At 43.1% G+C, this 22972-nt stretch overlaps 2 protein-coding genes across 2 annotated transcripts in view; one reads left to right on the plus strand and one right to left on the minus strand.

Moving 5' to 3' along the window:
- Positions 1 to 3726: 3726 nt before the first annotated feature.
- tmem42b (transmembrane protein 42b) lies at positions 3727 to 5361 on the minus strand (the record flags this gene model as incomplete). The annotated part of the gene is made up of 3 exons (XM_079287459.1): positions 5160 to 5361; positions 4025 to 4171; positions 3727 to 3870 (listed from the first exon to the last, which is right to left on the minus strand). The coding sequence occupies exons 1-3, from the start codon at positions 5334 to 5336 to the stop codon at positions 3727 to 3729; spliced, it is 468 nt and encodes a 155-aa protein (XP_079143585.1). The 5' UTR covers positions 5337 to 5361.
- Positions 5362 to 17802: 12441 nt separating this feature from the next.
- osbpl10a (oxysterol binding protein-like 10a) overlaps positions 17803 to 22972 on the plus strand; it is a 56136-nt gene continuing 50966 nt past the window's right edge. Inside the window, exon 1 of the mRNA XM_079288565.1 lies at positions 17803 to 18322. Within this exon, the coding sequence (XP_079144691.1) occupies positions 18051 to 18322 (272 nt within the window). The 5' untranslated portion in view covers positions 17803 to 18050. The remainder of the gene's footprint in view (positions 18323 to 22972) is intronic.

Below are 22972 nucleotides of genomic sequence, written 5' to 3' on the forward strand. Positions count from 1 at the left end.
TGTTATCCATGGATAAAATAAATACGGTTGTCCTTATTCACAAATTTGGACACTTTGTTTTGAATTCAGCAATGGAAACTATTTGATGCGGTTGTGTCAAACGTCAATGATAAAAAATAACATTCTGTTGTAATTGCAGAAGCATGCTCTTATCTGTAACTGTAGCTGTCGTGAAGACGAACTTGACATACGACGAGACAAGAATCTGGTTTGTCAGATGAGATGTTTATTTCATAATTCTGTAATGTCTCTTCTCTCAGTGCGGATGGTCGATTTACACATCCGTTTAAGTGTTTCCTATGAACAGAATATATTTACACTTTTACAAATGTTTTTCACATAATCTGTAAGACACATGAACAGTTTATATCAGAGAAAAGAAACGGTCACTCCCTCTAATCAAACCGTCTTAATTTGTGTTAAGAAGTCTAACATGATGTTCAAGTTGTCATTGCAGCAGCCTTCAGATTGAAGCGATGACTGATCTGCACATGTTTTAGGTTTAAAGAGTACCAACAAACTACTGCAAAATCTGTCTCTTTTCCATTATACTACCAAGACATGAGGTCAAAACTTTACTGATTTAAAAGTGCTGAAATATTTACTGTAGTTTTCTTGCAGTGCAGCACATGAAGTCGCCAACGTGACATTTTCTAATCTCTGTGTACGACCACATCTTCAGTTTATGTGCACACGGATATAAGTACATCACACCTTAGGGCCATGCGGCTGTCACAGAGATAAAATGTGGCTACTGCAAAGCTCCGACGGGTTATATTACAGTGAGAGTGGGTTCACAGGTAGTTTTACCCTCGTATCATGCCGTTAACTGGGGGAAAAGCCAGGCACCAAAAAAGCCTTCGGAGTCAAAAGCACAGATTAAAAGTATGTTCAAAATAGTTTGACATTTTGGAACACACTCTTCACATTCACTTACTTGCTGAGAGTTAGATGAGAAGATTGATACCACTCATGTCTGTATGTTTATTTGAAGCTATTGCCAGCCGCCAGTTAGCTTAGCATAAAGACTAAAGGTTAAAGGGGGGCACGGCTACATGTCAGCTAACTGCCTACCAGCATCCCGACAGCTCACAAATCAACACATTATATGTCCTTATTACATTACACGTGTTATCTGCACCAGAAATCTACGTAAAAATGTAAAATTGTGGTTTATGTCCCGAACTATTTCTTCACCAGTCTCTGCGGGTTACTTGGAAACTGCTCCCAGCCAAGAAACAGTAAAACCTCCCATGAAACCACAACTTGATGTTTGTATGAACAAAGCTATACTGGTTGACTTAGCTTAGCATATAGACGGTAAACAGGAAAAAAAACAGCTCCCAAGATTCACCTACCAGCACCTCTAAAGCTCACTATACAACATGTTTGCTAATCAGCTGGTTGCCTGGTGAACCTCACAGTGCTTTTACACTTTATTTAACAAACCTGACATACAACATGTTCATTAGAGGTGCTGGTAGGCATACTTTATTACATTTGGACAAAACCAGGCTAGCCGTTTCTTCAGTCTTGAGTCAGTTAAGCTAAGCTAAGTGACAGCTAGCTCCACTTATATAATAATCGGACAGACACGAGAGTGGTATCAATCTTCTTATCAAGCTCTCGACAAGAAAGCGAACAAGCGCAATTTCCCCCCCAAAAGGTAATGCAACACACCCAGGATGTGACTGGTCGGCACAAACAGCTGAATTCACTTCAGCGTGGCTGGGAGTCACATCCACTGCTGAAGCCGGCCTTTAGCTTGAGCGCTGTGTCATCACATTCTCACTGCAGTCACGTTAACAGGGATGCATGTAAAATCACATGGTACAAAACCTGCACAGCAGCAGCTGGAAGGACATCTGATATATTTGTGCGTTGCTGCCGTGGAATATTACACACAGGCATAATAGCTACCGTGACGCATTCATATTGTGATATGTATCCAAACTGCAAAGTGCAACTGCAAAGTGTGATCACACAATATTGTTCAATAAAGCATTAGACAAACCTCTGTATACTACAGTATACTTACTGAGCTTGATTCATGCTTACAGAAACGTCCCTCTAGCAGCATTTATTGCCATTGCCTATGCTCAATCACCCACGCTCAAAGCTCCCTCGCTGTTACACACGTCACAGTGTTACGAGATTTAAAGGAAGTCTAATGGTATCGCAAACGATGGGCGATGGACAGGATAATGGATCATCAGAAACGCACTCAACAGGCAGCGAAGAGGCCATGTGATGTGTCTTAACGCTGTAGACACAGTTTGGACATTTTATCACAAGATTGTGTTTAATAACAAGAAGCAGCTGACGCTCCAGGTTGCTTTGGTGTGAGATATTTTGAGTTGAGGCCTCAGTAGGAGCGTGCACACGTCTATCGTAAAGTGGAGGAGCAGCTCCCTCAAAATCATGTGTCCTGCTCATATCTTGAGGTTCAAGCTGTCAAGAAGGACAAATAAGAGAGAAAAGAGCCTGGCACGAGCCTTTCAGCGTTACATTAGTATTATTACTTGTCAGCTAAGTGCTTCATTCATTATTATTCGCCTTGAGCATGCATAAGATGCAACGTCAGTGTAGGATGTTTACAGTGAGTTTCAGAGTAACTTCAGGAAATGTGAGAATTAAGAAAGCTTTGGTGATCTGAGTGATGGTGACGTCAAAGTACATGATGCCATTTGCCCATTGCTCATGAAGAAATATATAGTATTGTCTGTCTCCTCCTTTAAAGGTATAGCTTTTGAGAAATGCACATATTCGGTTTCTTACCGAGAGTTTAATACCACTCTCCTGTCTGTCCTGTAAATATGAAGCAACAGCCAAGAGATGGTCAGTTTAGCTTAGCACAAAGACTGGATTAGCTCGCCTGTCTCTGCCGTCAACTAATAACATTTGTTTAATCCATATGAAAACCAAATTGTAAAAAATGGATGTTGGAATTAAACACCAAGATCAAACATGTTAATTGTGAGCTTTAAACGTGCTGGTAGGCAGAGTTTGTTAGCTTCAGGCGGAGCCAGGCTAGCCGTTTCCCTCTTCCACTTGTTATGCTAAGCTAGGCTAACCAGCTGCTGGCACCAGCTTCATATATACCGTACAAACAAAAGAGTGGTATCAATCTTCTTGTCTAACTCTCAGTAGGAACGCAAATAAGTGCATTTCCAAAAATGTATAATTATTCCCTTTAGTCTACTCCTTCGCGTCTGTTCTGTTAGCCCCGTGAGTTGTTGTGCTGCCGTTGACTGAAAAACTCCCCAAACAAAACGTAAAGCTAGTATAACTTTTGCTTCATTGGAGTGGTGAAAGATGATTTTAGAGTGTCTGCTTGACGCAGGCATCCATTAGCTTGTCTCCACTAGCCAGACTGTAGCTGTGTCATGGCCATACTGGCTAAAGGCCAACATCTCCTCTGATTTTAGAACAGTGTTTCTCTGCCTACATGCAAACACAACTGACACATAAATAGTAACATTACAAATAAAGCATTTTTTCTTCATCAGGAAGGATGCAATTTAAGTGGCATTTGGTTAATGAGGAAACAAGTCAGTCAATACAACTAGTAATTGGGGGAGGATTAACTACAAAACTGGAAATTCTTCTCATAAGATCTCACTTTTCTTTGGCTAGATGTTGAAATCAGAGGAGATGCTGACCTAAAACACACCTCATTCCACAGCCAGCCGGAGCCAGGCTGAACTCTAGTGGAGACGAGACATATTATTCGTCCTTGGCGCCTGCGTCGTGTTGCCCATCCTGCGGTGAAACCCTCTGCAGTACCAACAGACCAGAGAAGGTCAGGGAGATCCCGACCCACCACAACGTTATCTGGGCCTCACCAAAGATCAGCTGGCCCAGAAGAGCCTGCAGGGGGCGAAAACGGAATCCGTGTTTCTTCATTACAAAGTAAATCAGTCTCTACAATGTCATTAAAATAACCGCCAATAAGGATGCCTTCAGGCGATATGTCAAACAAGGAGTTGAACCTTGAAAAAAAATTCCTGTGAGAGTTACTTACGGAAGATATGAAGTTGGAGGCGGTGGTGGTCACAGTGGTTTGGGTGGAGGAAGAGGAGTACCTGAGTGCTTTGGCGAGGAAGGTCCACATCACAGCATTGCAGGTGAAAAGCAGCCCGCCACACATCAGCCTCAGAGGGATATGAAGCTGAAGAACAAAAACAGAACTTAATGCAACTGATTAGTGTCGGCTTTAATGCAAACGCTTGTGCACTTTGACGTTTTACATTGTTATATATACAAATGCATCAATGTTTACGTCGCATTTTCATGTTGCGGTTGCTGGAGGTGAAGCAACTATTAGACTACTTTATATATATTTAAGTGGTTCAATTTGTAACAATGCATCACACCTTGTGTAAAATCAAGATCTGCAAAGCAGTAACTTGTGCAGTGAATTATGAAGTATCTTAGAAATGCAAGTACAGGGCCTTCAAAATTGTACTTCAGTATAGTATTGAGTAAATATACTTAGTTACATTCCACCACTGCAAATATCATTGTAAATAATACATTATATCAATGAAAGTATTATAATACATCAGCATCACTTTACATTCATTATTTTGTCTATTATGATGTTATACCAGAGGGTGCATATTAAGAGCTTTTTGTGTTGCTTCTACCGGCACCTCTGCTGTTTTAAACATCCTTCAGATTAAATGGGGTTCTACCGTTTAAGGCCCCAGGCTGTCTGCGGATGTTTCTGACGTCACCGTGTGACGTGTGCGCACAGCGTGAAGGTCACACCGTGGACCGTATGTAGGGTCACACACGACACCTGACCCCCCCATTTTTACAAAACCAACCCTTCTCTCTTCACAACCACGCCGAGACGAGTTGCTTAAAAAAATAACGCGTATACACACTCGGGACGAGCTGCAATGTCATCCGGCACGCGGACACGGCACGAGAGCGCCACTGCCGCATGGCGCTCCCCCACCCCGCGCGATGCTGCTGCTGCCGCCGCTGCTGATGGTGCTGATGCTGAGGGAGTCGGGGAGGAGAGTCGGGCGGGGATAACCCCCCAAACTTCCTCCGCGAGAGATCGCCCCGCTCGCAGGCGCGCACGCTGCATTATTCACAGCCATCCTCACTGTGTAAATAATAAACTCAAAACTGTGGAGCTGCCTCACCCGGTCGCAGGCGGTAGTTTCGTCCGCTTGTCTAAATTTCCGCTGCTCTCCCCACGTCCGGAGTCCGGTTTCGCAGACTCCCTTCAGGTAGTCGGCTCCGAGGGACAGTTTGGCCGACGACGACGCCACGGCCCCGAGGAAACCCGCCAGCAGTGCATAGAAAACTCCCGGGAACATGTTGACGATGAACCGAGGCACATTCTTTTCTAATCCACCTTTTACATTTCTGATGATGCTGCTGCTGGTCCGCGTTGAGCTGCCTGCCTGGTTCGTGTGTGTGTGTGTGTGTGTGTGTGTCACTGTGTGGCACGTTTTCCTGCACTGTCTACAGACATCCGTCAGGTGGCAGTCTCACAACACATGGTCAACCCGTAGCAGCGCTGTGGTTGGACTAAAAAGCCCCCCTGTTGCATTCTGAGAAAAGCAGTTCCATCATTCTATAACCTGAACTGAATGAGTGACTTTGAAGCAGCATAATGGAATCCTGACAAACAAACATGGCCTTAATTATATATTTTGGTTGGAAGAGATTAAGCAGATCATCAATCGACAGTAAATTGAAGTACCCCGTATTCTTCTTTGCTATAGCCTAAGAGGCTATACCGGGTGGAATAGAGGACAATCAATGCTAATCGAATGTCCTTGTGTGCGGGCATAGGCTACGGCAAAGTCTGACTTCAGTTGATCCAGACCGCTGTTCCCTGCAGCATACCGATGAGCTGCATTATAAAGGCTCATTACATTAAAACACACCGGGTATAAGAGGGATGGATGGGTAAGATAGTGTGTGTGTGTGTGTGTGTGTGTGTGTGTGTGTGTGTGTGTGTGTGTGTGTGTGTGTGTGTGTGTGTGTGTGTGTGTGTGTGTGTGTGTGTGTGTGTGTGGGCAGTAGGGCAGTATTCTAGATCCTCACACGTGATCCTCATTTCCTCCCCCCTGTGCCCTTTAAAGAGAGATGAGCCTGTCAGAGAGGCAAACCAGAACAAAACTAGAAATGTCTCCGAATTAGGAATGGAAAGTGGAGTCATCATCATGAATGGGTGGTATGGGCCTGTATCGACTGTATTAATATGAGCGTTATTATGAAGACAAGAGTCCTCTGAAGACAGACGTCCATTCATGAACTTGAATAATGCTCAGACACAGAGATGTATAAAATAGGGGTTTAAAGGTTTATTTCATGCCTTCATATTGCCTTTTTATGCTGACTACGCACTCAAATATAGACCACAGTATCTAAAACAAAATGCAGATATTTCAGTTGGGATAGTCTAAAGGGAATGTGTGGTAAAATGCACAAAGGGGAAAACTACAAATGGTTAATTTGGTTTTTGTATTGAAATTGACACAATAATTAACTTACCTCTTAGCTAACGTGCAACAGCTCATATTTTTGGCCACTTGGCGGCCAGGTGTGAACACAACACTGTCTTCGCTTGTTAGCGAACAGTTTGTTATTCACTGTTATTAGCAGCCACGTAGCAACATTAGCATTCGTTTGGAGTCGTGTTTCTGCCGAATGTAAGTTTAATATGAACTCTTTTAACCCGTCTCTGCTCTGTTCTTCTCCGTCCACATACCAACTCATCTGTCTGCTAAATGCTCCACGATGTTCGGTCGCTCTGTCTGTCTGACTATCATTACTTCAGCTGTCTGTCTGTCTGTCTGTCTGTCTGACTATCATTACTTCAGCTGTCTGTCTGTCTGTCTGTCTGTCTGACTATCATTACTTCAGCTGTCTGTCTGTCTGTCTGTCTGACTATCATTACTTCAGCTGTCTGTCTGTCTGTCTGTCTGTCTGAAAGTGCATTGATTGGGCTGCAGCTGGGGCAAGAAATTGCAATTCCTGCAATCGCAGTCTTGACCAAATATGTAAATAGTATGTTTTGTTTTATTAACAGAATAATCCTCCAATTTTTTTTTTAACCACATCTTGAAGGTGATCCTCATCCTTTTTCTCAACCGGGCCGAGTGTAAACCCAAGTTAGTGTCCAGCCCAGTAGATGTCTCTAATGTGCTTCAGAGAAATACGTCCACATCCACCACAACCTGCTTTTGATGCAAAGCACTGCCTTTGGGGCAGCAATTAGCTTGAAATACAACCTGTTTTGCCTGTTGATGCTTTGATATTTTACCATAACTCCATAATACCGTTTCATCTTGACATTTGTGAGCAATTAAATCCTAATTAGCCTGTAAAGAGGCCACCATGGCATTATTTCTGCTTTTGAATACATCTGCATATGTCAAGTTAAGTTATGGGGTCATTCCAACTAAGAGGGTGATCGCAGAGTCCTTAAAGGCATTAGAGGCACTTAAACATGGAAGGAAACAAACTTGGGAATAAAACAAGCACATAACAATGCAGGGCGAGAGCTCGGCTTGTCTGTGAAAACAGGACATTGGAGTGGCGAGCAATGACGGTGCAGAAGAAGTCAGGTGTTTCTGTCACAATGTCCTTTGCTCTCATCCCCTCCTGAAACAAGCTGCGGGGAAATGACCGTCCTCCGTCTGTCACGCTTTGACACCATCATCCCTCTGGAGTGTCTGCTGAGCGGGAAAAGTCTGAAACCAAGAGGAGCCATTAGCTTTTTATCCTCGCTTATAGTTTCCATCCTGAAGCTCCTTTGACAAATACAAGTGTCAAGTTAGTACTCAAATTGGCGGTCCTCCTCCGCTTCTGTCCAATTGAGCGATAATTGAGCCCACAGAGAGCTTTAGTGACATTTTTCTAACTGAAGGTCTGTCACTGCCTTCCTGTGTCTTTGTCCACCTTTTCTGCTCCTGGTCCTGTGCGGTGATTTAATAAGGAGGAAAATACCATCTTCAAAGTGTAGGGTTCATTAGTGTAACCATTTTAACTGTGACCTTTAACTCGGCTGTCAATTGCTTGCAGTCGGATATAGATTTTGACAAATGAAAGGGAAAATTCATAAAAAATGGTTGCCAAATGGATCCTAATTATCTGTCTATTATTTCTTTAATTAATCTCAAGATGCAGTAAAACATAGTCATTTAACTTTTCTTAGTGGAGAGATAGTGACCACTTTGGCTGTGAGATTCTTTTTTCTTTTGGACACACAACCAACTTATATAAAAAAACAAAAAAAGAAGAAGAAATACTCACACACTGCTATCTTTTCCCCAAATATTTTCCTTCAATTCCTATTCTACAAGGACATGACAAATAAAAGAACACTTGGGGAAGATAGCAGTGTTTTTGGGAGCTTTATTTGTGTATTTAATTGTTATCTAGTACCTCCAAATAATTTACATGCTGTACACAGATGGAACCAACCTACCAAAAACTCTCTTTTTATTGTGTGCCTTTGATTTGTACAATTTTCTACTGCACGTTTATTTAGTTCAGGCCTATTACATTTGAGGCAAGTTATATCTGCACCGTACTTTTTGTATTTATTTTGTCCATATACTGTAAAGTCTGCGTTTGTCACCAGTCACATGGTGACTCAGCTCAATAGTGCACAGCACGTTCAAGTGTTGAAAGCGGATCATAAAACCTTGAAACCTTCCTTTATTTATTTTTTACTTCAATCTTTCCTCTGAACTACGAGTTCTTTTTTTTATCTGTTGCATCCTCTTCAGAAACTTTTCTTGGGATTTTCCGCCATAGCTCCTGCTATACTCTCAGCTGCTGCATCACTCCTGGTGGGGCAGCGCAGGAAAGTCACCACGTGAACCAGACACCACAAGTCTGGTGCACTGCGAAATACAGAGAGCTTTCCCTGACGCCGATGGGCTTAATCAGCATTGTGGGAACTCGGTTTGGCAAGTGCTTGAAAGTAACACACAAACTCCAGCTTTAACCTCGTGTACGGTGCTTGTTTAGGATCGTTTTACACTGAACTGAATGTAGGAGCTTGAACCAGCAACAGACTGAATGTACTGCTGCTGCAGTCTGAGTCGGCTTCCAACATTGTGACATCATGCAAGATATGAACAGTGATGTGTTCCCTTTCACATACTGTTGTATGTATTAAGTGCTTTTGAACGGTGATGCATTCGTTTAACTTATTAAAAGCAAATCACATAGCGACCATGTGACCATGAATCATTGACCTTAATTACATGATTCGAATGAGCAAAGGGATTTGTGATTTCTGGAAATGTTTGGAGTTCCATTTTTATTTTTCTGACACCTGAACTTGCGTATTGGCCGATGCAGAGTACCGATCCGATACCAGTGCTTTAAAAACAGGTCAAAGGTCGGGTCATAATTCCCTCTAATCTCAATTTTTTATTGCTGTCAAAACAACTCCTTCAAACAACACTGTATATATTCAAGCTTCTCGCCAAAACCTCAGTTCACAAGATTACATTTGAACACATCATGATAATGTTATAACTTGCGTGAACGCATAATGCAACTTAATCCAACCTCTGTTAGCTGTTAGCTCTGTTATTTAGCCAAGCAAGACTGTGCTACCCAGCGTTCGTTAACTAGCTCTCCTCCTGCCGATTTCAACACGGATTTGTTTGAAAAAATAGCTTGCCCATAAGTGTTTAATCACAGGCGGATAGTACTGGTTTGCACATGTGCAGTACGGATTGGGCAGGATGTACGGATCAGGTGGTGAGTGTCACGGGTTTTTGTTGTTCCTGTGTTGCATATATGAGCTTATGAATGAAATGATAACGTGCTATCTGATCGGTGCATAGACTTGCATACTCTCAGAAACCTGATCCAGCATTTTATGCCGTATCAGTCATTTACAACGCTTTGGTATCTGAACAGCTCTGGTGTTTTCAAATGTTATGCCTTGGCTTTCTTTTAACCTAACTCTTTGCTATAAGAAGAGTTGGACAATAATACACACCCTAGGGCAGTTGTGTTTTATGGTCTTTTTCAAATTGTGTTGATAAACTGGTCTTAATTACCCATCCTCTTTCCTGTAGAGCTTTTGAGGTGTTCCGACCTTCAGAGCTGGCTGTAGGTTTCCAAAGTGTGAACATTACAGCCTCCATACTCATCTCTATGTATCGGAAAGCCTTATTCTTTAGCTGCCTTGATGAATATGCATGGCTTCATCCGTCAGCCTAGCATGGACAGAGCTGAGAGCTGAGAAGTCAAATATTCACTTACAGGCAGACACACACACCCTTGAACTATGAAATCATTCTCTCCTGCTCTCAATTTACAGTCGACACAATGACACACACACACACACACACACACACACACACACACACACACACACACACACACACACACACACACACACACACACACACACACACACACAGTTTGCTCACCTTGTGAGCATACAGGGTCAACTGCACCCTTCCAGTCCATTAAGTAGCTGGCAAGGTTGCTGCTCTTTGTGAATAATACAGGCTGTTGTGCAAACATAGGCAAGCTTTTGGCAAGTCAAGCATCACATGTAATTTATTACGTGACAGACGGAACTCCCTCAGTAAGGCTATTATCTGAAACTGAATAAACCGAACAATTGTAAGATTACATTACAGTAAAACCAAAGTAAGAGCCGACACGAGGTCCTTTGACTCCAAAGCCTTTTTTCCAGAAAGCAACGGTAGGGAGACATTTTATGGAGACATGTTGGCTGGCAGCAGAGTTTACAAGGAGCGGATAAAATGTTCCCAAAACAAACAGACCCAAGATAATCTCCTGTAGTTGCTGCAGGAACAAATACACCAGGTGAAATTCTAATCCGATCCAGCTGCTACATATGCCAGCGGATACAAACGAAGGACGGCTGTGTTTCTCCGTACATTCATGTTGGGTTCTGATTTGGATTCTCAGTCTGAGAGGAGATACATGGTTTGTGTACACAAAGTGATGGTCAATGTGGAGATTTCTGTCAGGGACAAGGACAGACAAGCTTACACCGATACAATGTAACATCGCTGATGTAATACACCCATCCATGTTCAAATTCTGACAGCCTGCTCTAAAATGAACCCTGCTATTCAGTAGCTCTTCCAATAACCTTAGACAATGTGCGCTGACTAAGAAATTATCGTTTATTCTGATATAGTGTATCCATCAACGAGCAAAACTCCCCATCCTTCCACTTACAGTCCTCTTTGAGATGCCAGGATCCATTAAAAGCTGTGAAATATTATGGCGTGGTAATCGAGGCATTAGAACTGAGAATGTGTGCTGAGTGACGAAGGACCTCTTCACACGACTTTATCTTTAAAGCTGAGTCCTGGGCCTCTTTCTTTGCTGAGCCGTTTGCGAATCAATCATCAATGATTTTCTGAAAGGCTGTCGGAAATACCAAATGCCAAATGTGGCGGACAACAGCGCACTTTGATCAAGGGAAGGTTTGCTAGCACAAAATTTGCTGCTGCAACATAAGACCATAGATTTCAATATCTACTGACAACCTTTAAACAATAGCTTGAAGATGTCCTCTCATTCAGCCACAAGAGCACCAGTGAGGTATTGGATGGGGTTGAGGTCAGGACCTGCCTTCCCTAGATTGTTGATGAAACACAATGCTACGTAAAATATCATTGGGTCTTTCAGTATGTTGCATTTCCAGATTTTGTGCCACCTCGGTTCCTCGCTCCTCCGGCTGGTGAACTGAATCGATCTCAGCGCTCCATCTTGAAGGACATCCCAATTCCTAAAATGCATCCCGAGGATCGAGGAGACTTGCGTGTAGCTGGAGAGGAACTATGAACGAGGAAACACCGGTGTATCCTTTGTGGAAGTTTGCGACATTCGTAAACAAATAAGAGGCGTGACTTGGGAAATACATGTATTCACTTTCTGGCAGAGAGTTAGATGAGAAGATTGATACCGACCTGATGTTTGTACGGTAAATACAAATCTACAGCTAGCAGCTGGTTAGCTTAGTTTAGCCTGGCTCTATCGGCGCCTCCATAGCTTACCAATCAATAGATCCAAACAAAAACCACAGCTATGCTAACATCCTGTCTGTGGCTTCATATTTACTGTACATCCAGACTAAGACCAAGCTGCTGGTCCATCAAGTAGCAGTTCTGTCCTGACTCCTCTTTGGTGCTGAATGCTGGACTACCTACAGCAGACACGTCAAAGCCCTGGAACAATATCACCAACGATGCCTGCATAAGATCCTAATGACCAACTGGGAAGAGAGGCGAACAAACATCAGCATCCTGGAGGAAGTCAAACTACCAAGTATCTCCACAAGTATCATTCGTCACCAGCTGCGATGGACTGGTCATATAATCCGTATTCCAAACTCCTGTCTCCTGAAACAGGCCCTTTATGGTGAACTTAAGGAGGGGGAAGTGCACCCAAGGGGGACAAAAAGAGCGGTACATGGATAACTTCATATTCCACCTGAGGAAATGCCACGTTCACCTCAACAAGATGGCCTGTGACAGGAACCTTTGGAGAAGGCTGACGTTTGAAGGGAAAAGGACCTCTGCCTTGCCATGAAAGCAAAAGGGCAACGCAGAAAGGAGAGACCCACCAGCAAACTGCTCCTCCACCTACGAATACAACAACTGCCCACACTGCTACAGACCAGGATTGGATCCAGGATTGACCTTTACAGCCACCTGAAGACCCACAAATAATCCATTTCACCAACAGGAAGACGATCATACTCGACCGTGAGTGATCGCCGATGACAGACATGAGAGCGGTATAGATCTTTGTATGTAATGGTACCAGTGTACATATAACATAGCTTCAATGAAGAGTTGAACAAGCTGATACAGAACAAAACCTACGTGTTACTGTGTTGAAAGAAGAAACCTTAAAGCTTCAGAAACGGGATGTTAGGGGATTTGAGTTGTTAACTTAACATTTATAGCCTAAAACTCGTCTAAAGTCCCCATATGAACGCAGAAGTGTGTCCCTATTATGCTACAAACAAGGCTGCTGTTCTTTGTTCCTAAAAATCTGAGATTTCGGAGCTGCACAGTTTTAAAGTATCTCCTTTAGGCTGCAATGGCTCTGGTGCCGGGAGCGGACTGGTAGTGGAAGATGACGATGGCCCGCCTCAGGTTGTCACGGCGGCCATAAATCTGAGTGGACTCACAGCTCTGGGTATTGAAACACCTATTTCTGTGGCGCTCTCTTTCGGCCGAGTGATGGTGACGGAGGCGGCCATGATGCAAGTTGTCTCAAAGTGCTTATAACATGGATGATGGTGATGAAGATGACTGGAGGAGGAGGGAGTGGAAGACGATTAAAAGGAAGAAATAATGATGACGAAGATAATGATGATGATACTGCAGAGTTTGCAGAAGATTATAGAGAGCCGAAGTCCTCACGTCAGTCTCATGCATTTCTTTCATCGTTCTTTTCAGTTCATTAAACACATTGCTGAGGTTTCCATATTCTAAAATAAATTGGCATCCTCCACGGGTGCTATTAGAAATTGAAACCTTTTAATGTATGCCGTTTAAAAAAGTTAAACTGGAGCTCCAACCTACAAGCACAGCAGCGTGGGTCATTGTTATAATTCGTTTTTAGCTGTAATCTCTGCTGTTTAAAGACGTTTACAGCATCTGTACATTCAGTCCTGCTGTTTTTACAGACATGTCTGAACTAACCCCTCAACCCGTGAAGGTCTGGGGGGCCTATGGGAAATGGTGTTTGAATTAAGGCTGCTAAAACCAAGAGATATTAAATAAACAACAATATTGGAGTGTTTTTGAAAAATAAAATACCATCCTTATCTCAACATTTGAAGCGAGCCATTCATTTCAAATTATTTATTCAGTAGCCCAGAAATGTCATGGGAACAAGTCCTATTGGACATTTGTGCTGCATTCACGTGCTGTCAGAATAATGAGAAGAATAGCAAATACTGGAAACCGCTATCAACGTGTTGTTTAAACACTTTGAGCAATAACATAAACAAATCTTCTAGCATCTCCGTTGTCTCCACTCTATGACTTAGAGCTCATGAACACACCGAAGTTGGACCAACAACCATCTGAGGAGCATATGAAAGCACCATTCACCTGCCGTGCTGTCCGTCTTGGTTTGAGTCTTATTCCACTGGTCCTCGCTCTTTCTCTTAGTGCCGTTGCTGCAGTGCGTAACGTTGTATGTAAGTGTTGGGTAATCCCAATACAACGTGACAAAAGATGTGATTTGACCTCATCATTTTTGTCGTTGTTCCTGAGCAAGTATGTGCCAGTCCAAGAGAACTGTTCATTCAGACGTAACCCTGAGAAGTAACACAGTGGCCTTATAGTTTTCGTATGTTCACACTGCTCTTTCAAGAGAAAGAGGGTTTGAGGATGAGAAAAACCAATGAAATAAAGGTGATACACGAGCATCTTGTTACCCACGTTGACGAAGGTAACCTGTAACCCCACAAAGTAATATAATGAAGTTAGCCGATAACATGCCCCTTTGCCTTTGGGATGAAATAATATTCGGTTACTAATGCAGATAGTGAACCAGTCAGCTGGACACGTCCGGCCTATATTAGAGCAGATGAAACCAGTTACATGCCTAGTTACGGCTGCTAAGGTGTGATTGGACAATCACTGTCCAGGGGCAGCGTTCAGCCAACAGCCTATCTCTTTATACTGAATAATGTCCATGATAAATACCCTTTCTCTGTGATTAATATGCCCTCTAAATTGCTGGTTGATAATAAAAGCCTGAGAGTTAAACTGGCTCATAATGGAATGCAGCTGACCCGAGCTTGACTCTCAACGCAGGCTTTTAACAAACCTCTCTGTCTCTCTGTAGCACAGGGATCTTTTTTTACTCCCTCGTATTGATCTTGGCTTTGTGGCTGCGTCAGCTGATGAGCAGCAGGAATCTATCCGTGCTGTGTTGTGTCCTGTGGAGATTCATCGAGGCCTGCCTTCTATTGCTCAGCGCAATCTCTGCCTTTTCTTACACCATGTCCTCACTACTCCGTGTCTAGTTGGATGCAGAGTTGTCAAATAGAAACGATCTCCGTCCACACGGGAGTTTCAGCATTATTCTCAAGTTGATCTGCATCCACACGGCAGCCTTCAAGGTGGACAGCACGTGACCATTAACGTACACTGGGCATGTGCGTGACGGTGTAAACAGGAAGTGGATTGCTTGCTTAGTTAAAGAAAATACGACAGAGTAATAAAGTAGTCTTTAATAATGAAAGGTTGTATTTGATACTTAAGATCTTCCTCTATGAACTCAAACAGACAGTTCGTGGAAAGTTTTAGAAGTTTTATTTTTCAGACGTAGTTACAGCGCTGCGGGTCTCTCTCTCTCTCTCTCACATCAACTTTACTTTAAAATCAACACTTACACGGAAACGTTTACTCGATTATGGTCCATAAATGTGGTCAACACACACGCGATCACTCGCTTCCATGTGTTGTTGTCGTGGGGGCTGATGAATGTAACGTTAGCGCCGCCATTGGGGTATTCCTTCATGAGATACGGCATCAGGGGATAAGCTGGGTCACCCAGCAGAAAAAACAGGGGCATCATCTTCGCCCTCTATCAATTCTTTAGGGCATGGGGCATTTGCTCCATCTTTTAGGGCACAACATCATGCAACAGGTCAGACTCGCTAGCTTCTAAGATAATTTTAACATTACCGCCAATGGGGAAATGCTAACCGCGATTAGCATTAGCGAATATAATATATCTTCGTACATATTTTCATGCTCCATAAAGAAATATTTGCAGACTAAGGTCTCTCAAGGCTACCAAACGGAAGAAGTAAAACGAATCAACGTCGATCACTCGTCTCTCACTCGTCTCTCACTCGTTTCCTCTGTGTTGTCTGTTTGTAGCTCATAGCTCTGAATAGCATTTATTGCTAACTGTAGCTTCAGACAGTTCCGTGGGGGCTGATCGCCGATTGGTCACGCAGCTAGAATAACAGCTGCTTCCTCCACATAAATGCAGACTTTTTACTGCACAACAGCTGCTAGTACGCAACAGGTAATACAGCGTGCACAAAACCGGCGCTCCATATACGGCTGATAGCGTCTCTGGACTTGTCGCTGGTCGCCCGGCTGTTTGTTTTCTTTCGGGTACGGGTCACGTGATAGTGAGTGTGACGAATCAGGGACGGAGACGTCATGGTTGCCAAGAACCAATCCAGGAGCGAACACGGGTGTGGGCGTAATTTGTTTCTAAGCACATCCGTGTCCGACCGTCTACACTCAACCAAAACCCCGGAGTTTTCAAATACCTCCAACCTCGGCGGAGTTTTCAGGCTCCTCCGTTTAGGGTGCTCCAAAACTCCGGCGTAGTGTGGCTGCTCAGTGTAAACGTAGCAAAGATGGAGTAAAACTGGAGTAGTGTGGACTAGGCCTCAATGACCTGCAGAGCTCCTCAGCCAGGTCTTCATTAACGTGTCCTTTTTCATTCCGGATGTCGTGGTCATGTGTGCGTGAGTGTCTGTGTGACAGGTGGTATAATACTTTGATGAACAAAAATATAACCCCTCATATAAACCCTCTGATAATTGCTAAAATTACTAGAGCAAGAAAAGATATGAAAATGACATCCAGTTTTGATATCTCACCTCCTTAGTTGGTCGAATTAAGATGAATGTAAATGTATCACAATATTTACATTATAATATATATATACATTTGTGTTGTGGCATTGTTTATTAAAGTTAACTCCACCTTAAAACAGAATTATTACTGACTCATAATCTGAGCCACTCCACTGCAGACAGATGTCATCTAAACTAGAGGTTCAAACTGTGAGCCGGTAGAAAAGCCTTTACACCTGAATTGGTTTGATATTTTAGCTCTAGAGCAGAATACCGATTGACCCTGAACTGTGCTCCTTGATTCAGAAAGCTGTTCAAATGTATCCTAAAACATATTTGGGCTTGCTCAAAGAGGTCGTAGACAGAACTTGCTATTTGTCGGACTCTCTGAGGGATTTTCCAAAGATAAAACAAGGACAAAATTGGAGTTAAGCCAATTGGCACAGTGCTGTTAGTTCAAACTGCCAATTGGGGCAGTGTTGAAGCTTGGAGTGATATTAGGTTTTATTTTATTTGTTGTATTTTGAATATGCTTCTGATACACAAACATCCAACATTACATTTCCTCAGTAATTTGAGGACTTTGTTTGCCCTGTGTTTCGCCTCTCAGGCTACAAAGAGGTTACTGCCCGACCCTCTGACTGGTAGATTTCTGTGCTTGCAGCCTGACAGGAAGACTGCAGGCGAGACTTATGTACTTTTATTTGCTAAAGAAAAACACATTTTATCATCAGGCCTCTTCAGAGAGAAGGTGGTAAAGTATCTCCAAGATGATTTTGATTGGCATTCATGTGTTAACACCGCAGTTTAGAGAGCATTTCTAACCTTTAACCTGTTTAATATGCATTTGCTATATAAATATAAATGCAGGATACATAAATCAGATATTATAAACTTTTTTTTTTTTTTTTAAACCCAACCTACGCCTTAGAAAATATCATAAAGAAAGTCTTGATGTGTATCAGCCTCATGCATGACTCATCTGAGGCTTTTCCTGCTAGAATTTGCAGTATTTCTGGAGGGTGGGATACTTTTTTTTTGGGATGATGATGTGTATAATGGGATTGCATTGTAATATCCGGGGCCGGTCCAGAGTGGAGTGGGAGTGTCTGCGCGCTGCTCTCCCTTTCTACCAGGAAAACGCCGGAGGAGACCCACAGTGCCACACAGCCGCGCACTGCAGAGGAGAGAGAGAGCGGGACACACACACCACCGGGGGAATATGTCACGCACCGAGGGACGCTTCAACCACCGGCGCAACGCGGCCCATGCTTATCCACTACCTCTGCTTTAGTTCAGCAGACACACATCGCCCCGTTCACCACTTATGCTCTGCTGAAATCTTCCCTGCCGCCGCCGCCGCCGCTGCTGCAGCTTCTGGTCCATCTCCGTTCCCCCTCCTCCTCGCGCTCGTCACCGTCCCGTCGCCAGGATGGACAAGTCGCTCAGCAGTCCGCAACCCGTGGGCAACACACCCAACTCTTCCCCGTCGGACCGCGGGAGCTCGTCATCGACGAGGAAGCCCGGGAGGAGCGGGTCGCACAGCCCCGGCTCCGGCTCCCTGGGCGGCTCGGCCGGAGGAGGAGGAGGCAGCAGCCGGGGAGCTGTGCTGGGGAACAGCATGAATTTGCAGCAGCCGCGCAAGAGGCAGCTTGAAGGAGTGCTGAGCAAATACACCAACCTGATCCAGGGCTGGCAGAACAGGTAAGCACACGGATGTAGTTTGATGGGAAGAGGAGGAGGGGGGCGTCGGACACGGTTCACTTTCGGTTCAGGCGTCCGATAGCTCGGTGTTGATATTTGCGCCTGTCCACGTTGCACTTTTACCAACACGTCACTGTGAGAGGGGGGGGGGGGTCAGAGGGTTTAAAACCAAACCCTGCACACATGTCGTGTAGGCATGCTAATGAACTACTCTTCTGGTCCTTATTAGGTTAACTAATACAAATCAGATGATATCGTCAACAGAGAGACTCAACAGTCCAGTTAAATCCTAGCGTTTGCTGACGTCATATAACAGGTGTGTGTTGACTAAACTACAGTCATTTTTAAAGGCTAGAGTTAGCGGTGTTGTTTTAGGGCTGAAATGGCAACTATTTTAGTTCTTGGTTTGGTTATTTGGTTGTCAATCATGGCAAAAGGGACAGAAACTGTTTTTGACTTGACTTTTTTTTCTCAGTCCTCGGTTTTGAACTGTTGGTCAGACAGAACAAGGAGGAGGCCTCCAACTTGGGCTTTATGAGATGATGAACCAATACATCTTGTAAATTATCAACTGATTAATTGACAATGAAAATAAGTGTTAGTTGCAGCCATATAGCTCTAGTTGTGTTGTCTTTTCTAACGTTAGGGTGCCACATGAGACGCAGCTAATGATTTTTATTTTTTTCAATTCATCTGTTGTTTACTTCATTAATTGTTTGGTCTATTACACGTCAGCAAACAGCGACATATGCCCATCACAAGACGCGCATGACATCTTCTAATTAAATAACCTGAAGATATTTCGTTTAATCTTCACATTTGAGAAGTTGGGACCAGACAATACTCGACATTATTGCTTGAAAAATTATTGATTTTGTTGCCGATCGACTAAAAGACTATTTGACTAGATCTCGACCGATAAATCGTCCGGGTTAATGTTTTGGTCAGATATTGGCTCATAGCAGACATGCTGATATATGCATCGGAAGAAACTGCTGCTAGTTTAGAAACTGTAATTAATCCCCTTTATAGAATGTACAAATAATGTCGGCAACAAATGAATGTTTTCATTGTTGCTTCATCTGCCAATAGTCCGAAACCCAAAGATATTCAACTTACCATCACATGTGACACAGAAAAGGATCACATCTTCTGTTTTTTAATCAGTCAAGAGTTGATTCATTTTCTACTCTACTGCACTAATCACATAGTTAGCCTATCATTGCAGCCGTAAAAAAAAAGATGCTCACAACAAGTTCAAGTATCTCGTGAGACTCAGAAAAGCAGCAGTCCTCACATAATGGACAATAAATCCAGATGAAATGTTGTCGGTGAAATTACCTCATTACTTCATTTTAATGCTTTAAACAGTTTTTTGGTGGTATTCTGCTCGTGAAGTGCTGCAGCCTGCTCTCACAATGAAGTGCAGAATATCTCAGCAACAACTGTGGAGATCACAGCGGTGCGTTGTTGGGCGAATGTTCTTCATGCAGCATCTATGGGTTCACTCCCTGCCCTGTCCGGTTCACTCAACTCGGAGCGTTTTCATGAGTAGCTATGAGCGAGCCTTTCATTTGAAACTATTGCCAAAGCCTCAACTTGTTTGCTGTTGTGAGCCATGTCTGAAAGCTTTGGTTGTGGTTTGAGCGTTGTTGTTGTTGTTGTTGTTGTTTGAGGCATAGAAAGACTTTTCTAGCTAATTCCCTGTAAGCGGCTGAACTAGTGTACACACAGTGAACATGAATAATGCAGGATTTCTCTTCCTCAGCTGTAGTGTGATGAAATTACTTATTTTTTTGTTTTATTTTTTTTCACCGATGTGCACACAAAAATAACCGTCGCCGTGGCGCTGCTGCAGAGAAGGAGAAGGCTGAGACTGTAGTGTGTACAATCTGGGCTGGAAGCCAGTGTGTATATGCGAGAGAGGGGTGAGAGAGAGAGGGAGGGAGGCGGAGAGAAAGAATGGCTGCGCCCAGCTCTCCCATTAAACTGACAGGCACATGATGCACTGAACTGCATCTTGATCTGCACCCACGGGAGTAATACCTGGGTATGAGATTCAGCACACGCACGTGTTCATCTCGGAGAGGTCTTATTGAGCTAAAGAAATCTCAATTGTGTTTGACATTCATGTTGGATTTGCTACCTGTCAAGTCTGCTGATTGAAACACCTGTACTCAGGTATGCAAACAAATGTCACAGTATACAATACGCAGGTTGTTGCGAGCAGAATGTAAGCTGGGTTTTTATGGGGAAGGGTGATGTCAAAGAATGGGGTTTGTTCTTGGCGGCGGTGGCACTTGTCCCGTTTCAATGTCAAGGTGACAGAAGGTGAAGGCCTCGCCCAAACGTGTAGACGCAGAGAGCGATCGCCGACTAAAACGCGACTGAAAATGGAGCCTTTATAGCAGGGAGCCGATAAGTGAACGATTATATTTAGCTTCACGCCGGTTGTTCCAAACGTGGTGGGGTGTGAACAATCGAAGCGTAATGAATCTGTACCTGAAATCGACCATATATATGTGGACTAAGATGGTGCCTGGAGTTGTTTTGTAATTATGTTTGTACACATTATGTTGTATGAGGCCATTATGCTACTTACACATCCAGAAAAGCATCGAAAAAACACTTATTTTTACAAAATATGCCCATTTGGAGTGAAAATGTACACGACAGTTGTTCAAAAACATTGGGTCTTGTTGCCAGCAAGGTAGTTTTTAAAACTACATTTTGCTCAACAGCTTGAAATGTAAGTGAAACTGCACTTCAGGTCATCTGTCATTTTTCTGCAACATGGTTTCAACCATCTTTCAGACCATTTAACAAGCGACAATTTGCAAAGTAAAGCACCGCTTTGCTTCACATTCACAACAGTAACTTGAATTGTTTCAGATATTGCTGTCCTCTTTTGTTTTACGATAATCGGTGTGAGAATTACAGGCCTGATCCATCATTTTAACTGAATAAATACTTGACATTTCCATAAACTTTGTAGAAGAGTTTAAGTTCATTTTTGTGTTTCCTACCTTAACCAAGTGAAAGTAATGGCTTGTATTTTCAAATTAAATTGATGTAAACAAACCAGAAATTGTTAATAATCCTAACTATGAATTGTCTTATCCCTTGCTCAGTTATGAAAGTAGGTTTCAATCTTCCTTCAATTCAATTTTTAGCTCTTTTGTTTACATTTATTCATAGATAGTGAGAAAACATGCACTACAGTTCAGTTTTCCATTAGTCCCCGTGCTCGCGAGTGCTTTTTCTGACACATTGGACAGCTTTATTAAGATATATTAGGTTGTCTACTAGAGGTGGCCACAAAATAATGTGAACTGGAAGTAAGAGAAGTTTGGATGATATCTCTCCTGAGCTTTGGGTCTATTGTTTTAGATACAAAGATGGTTCTGTGTCGGACAAGATTCACCCTTGGAGCGTTTGTGACTGTAACATAATGCAGAGTACAATACAGGACATACTGTGTGTGTGTGTGTTAACATTAGCTGCTCACGCTTAGCATGCAACAATTCAAGTTTGTAATATGCAGGGTGAATTGAGGTCATGCATTCAAGCCTTCATGCAGGAGATATTGCTGTGTTGTTGTTCATGGTTTTCGTCGACTTAGCCTGAGTGTTTGTGCATCGTGTGGTGATATTCCAACATTTGCATGCAGATTACAGAGTACCAAACATTCAGAGCTCTCTCAGTCTACTCTTTCAGGTATTCTTTTATACAAGGCTGGATCTGAAATGATTTCTACATTCTAAATGTATGTCTCTCTGAGCGGTCAGCTGGGTGGGGAGTACGCGGTGAGGGATAAATCACTTCTTTGCAGATGTGCTCACTGGAAAAGGAGCACTGCTGTGCTGCTTTGATCGAAGCTGTGATGGGTAATGCAGCTCTGGAAGGTGTTTCTGTGGCAGAGAAGAGGAAGAAAAACTCAGCCTGTATTTTTATACATATTTTTTTGAGATGGCATGCATTTGTCTCAACTGTTTGTGGTTGGTTTGCTGGTTGCTGCAAAATAGCGTAGTTTCAGGAGTTGACGAAACCATTGCAACTCAAGGTCCACTCACTAATTTGCTCTGAACTTTCAATCGTAGCACATCGTCCTCGTCGTCTGGTTGGGTTTGCTCAGTTGCCATGGAACTGTAGATGTTCAAACTTTCCACTTTTTAAGTCAATATGGACGGTTTCTCTGAGCCAACTCGATCTGCTGATGAAGACCATGTGATACGGTTGAAAGCTCCAGAGCAAACGAGGAACTGGGTCTTAAGTTAGGATTCGATTGTCAACCACTGTTTCCATCGGCAGGAATTAAACGCTAAGTGGACCATCATCCAACGCCCGAACAACAGGATGGCTGGCTTAACAATCAAGCCTTATAATGTCAGATATTGCGTGAAAAATTCTCTGCAAGGCACCAACACAGCGGAGAGGTCAAGTTCAGTGAATTAGCCGAGGCGACACCTAGTAGACAGCTAGCAACCTGTGACACCACCCAACTGTCACTTAAAGCAGCAACGCTCTCTTTTAAGCCTCAATATAATTTAAACAGGTGAGTTATGTAAAACGTAAACAGTGGTCATGAATATTAGCTTTAGAGACCAAAGCATTCTTTTAGTACCGGACTGTATACATATTTATTTCTGC

Source organism: Melanostigma gelatinosum, assembly GCF_949748355.1.
Source record: "Melanostigma gelatinosum genome assembly, chromosome: 17".
NCBI lineage: Eukaryota > Metazoa > Chordata > Actinopteri > Perciformes > Zoarcidae > Melanostigma > Melanostigma gelatinosum.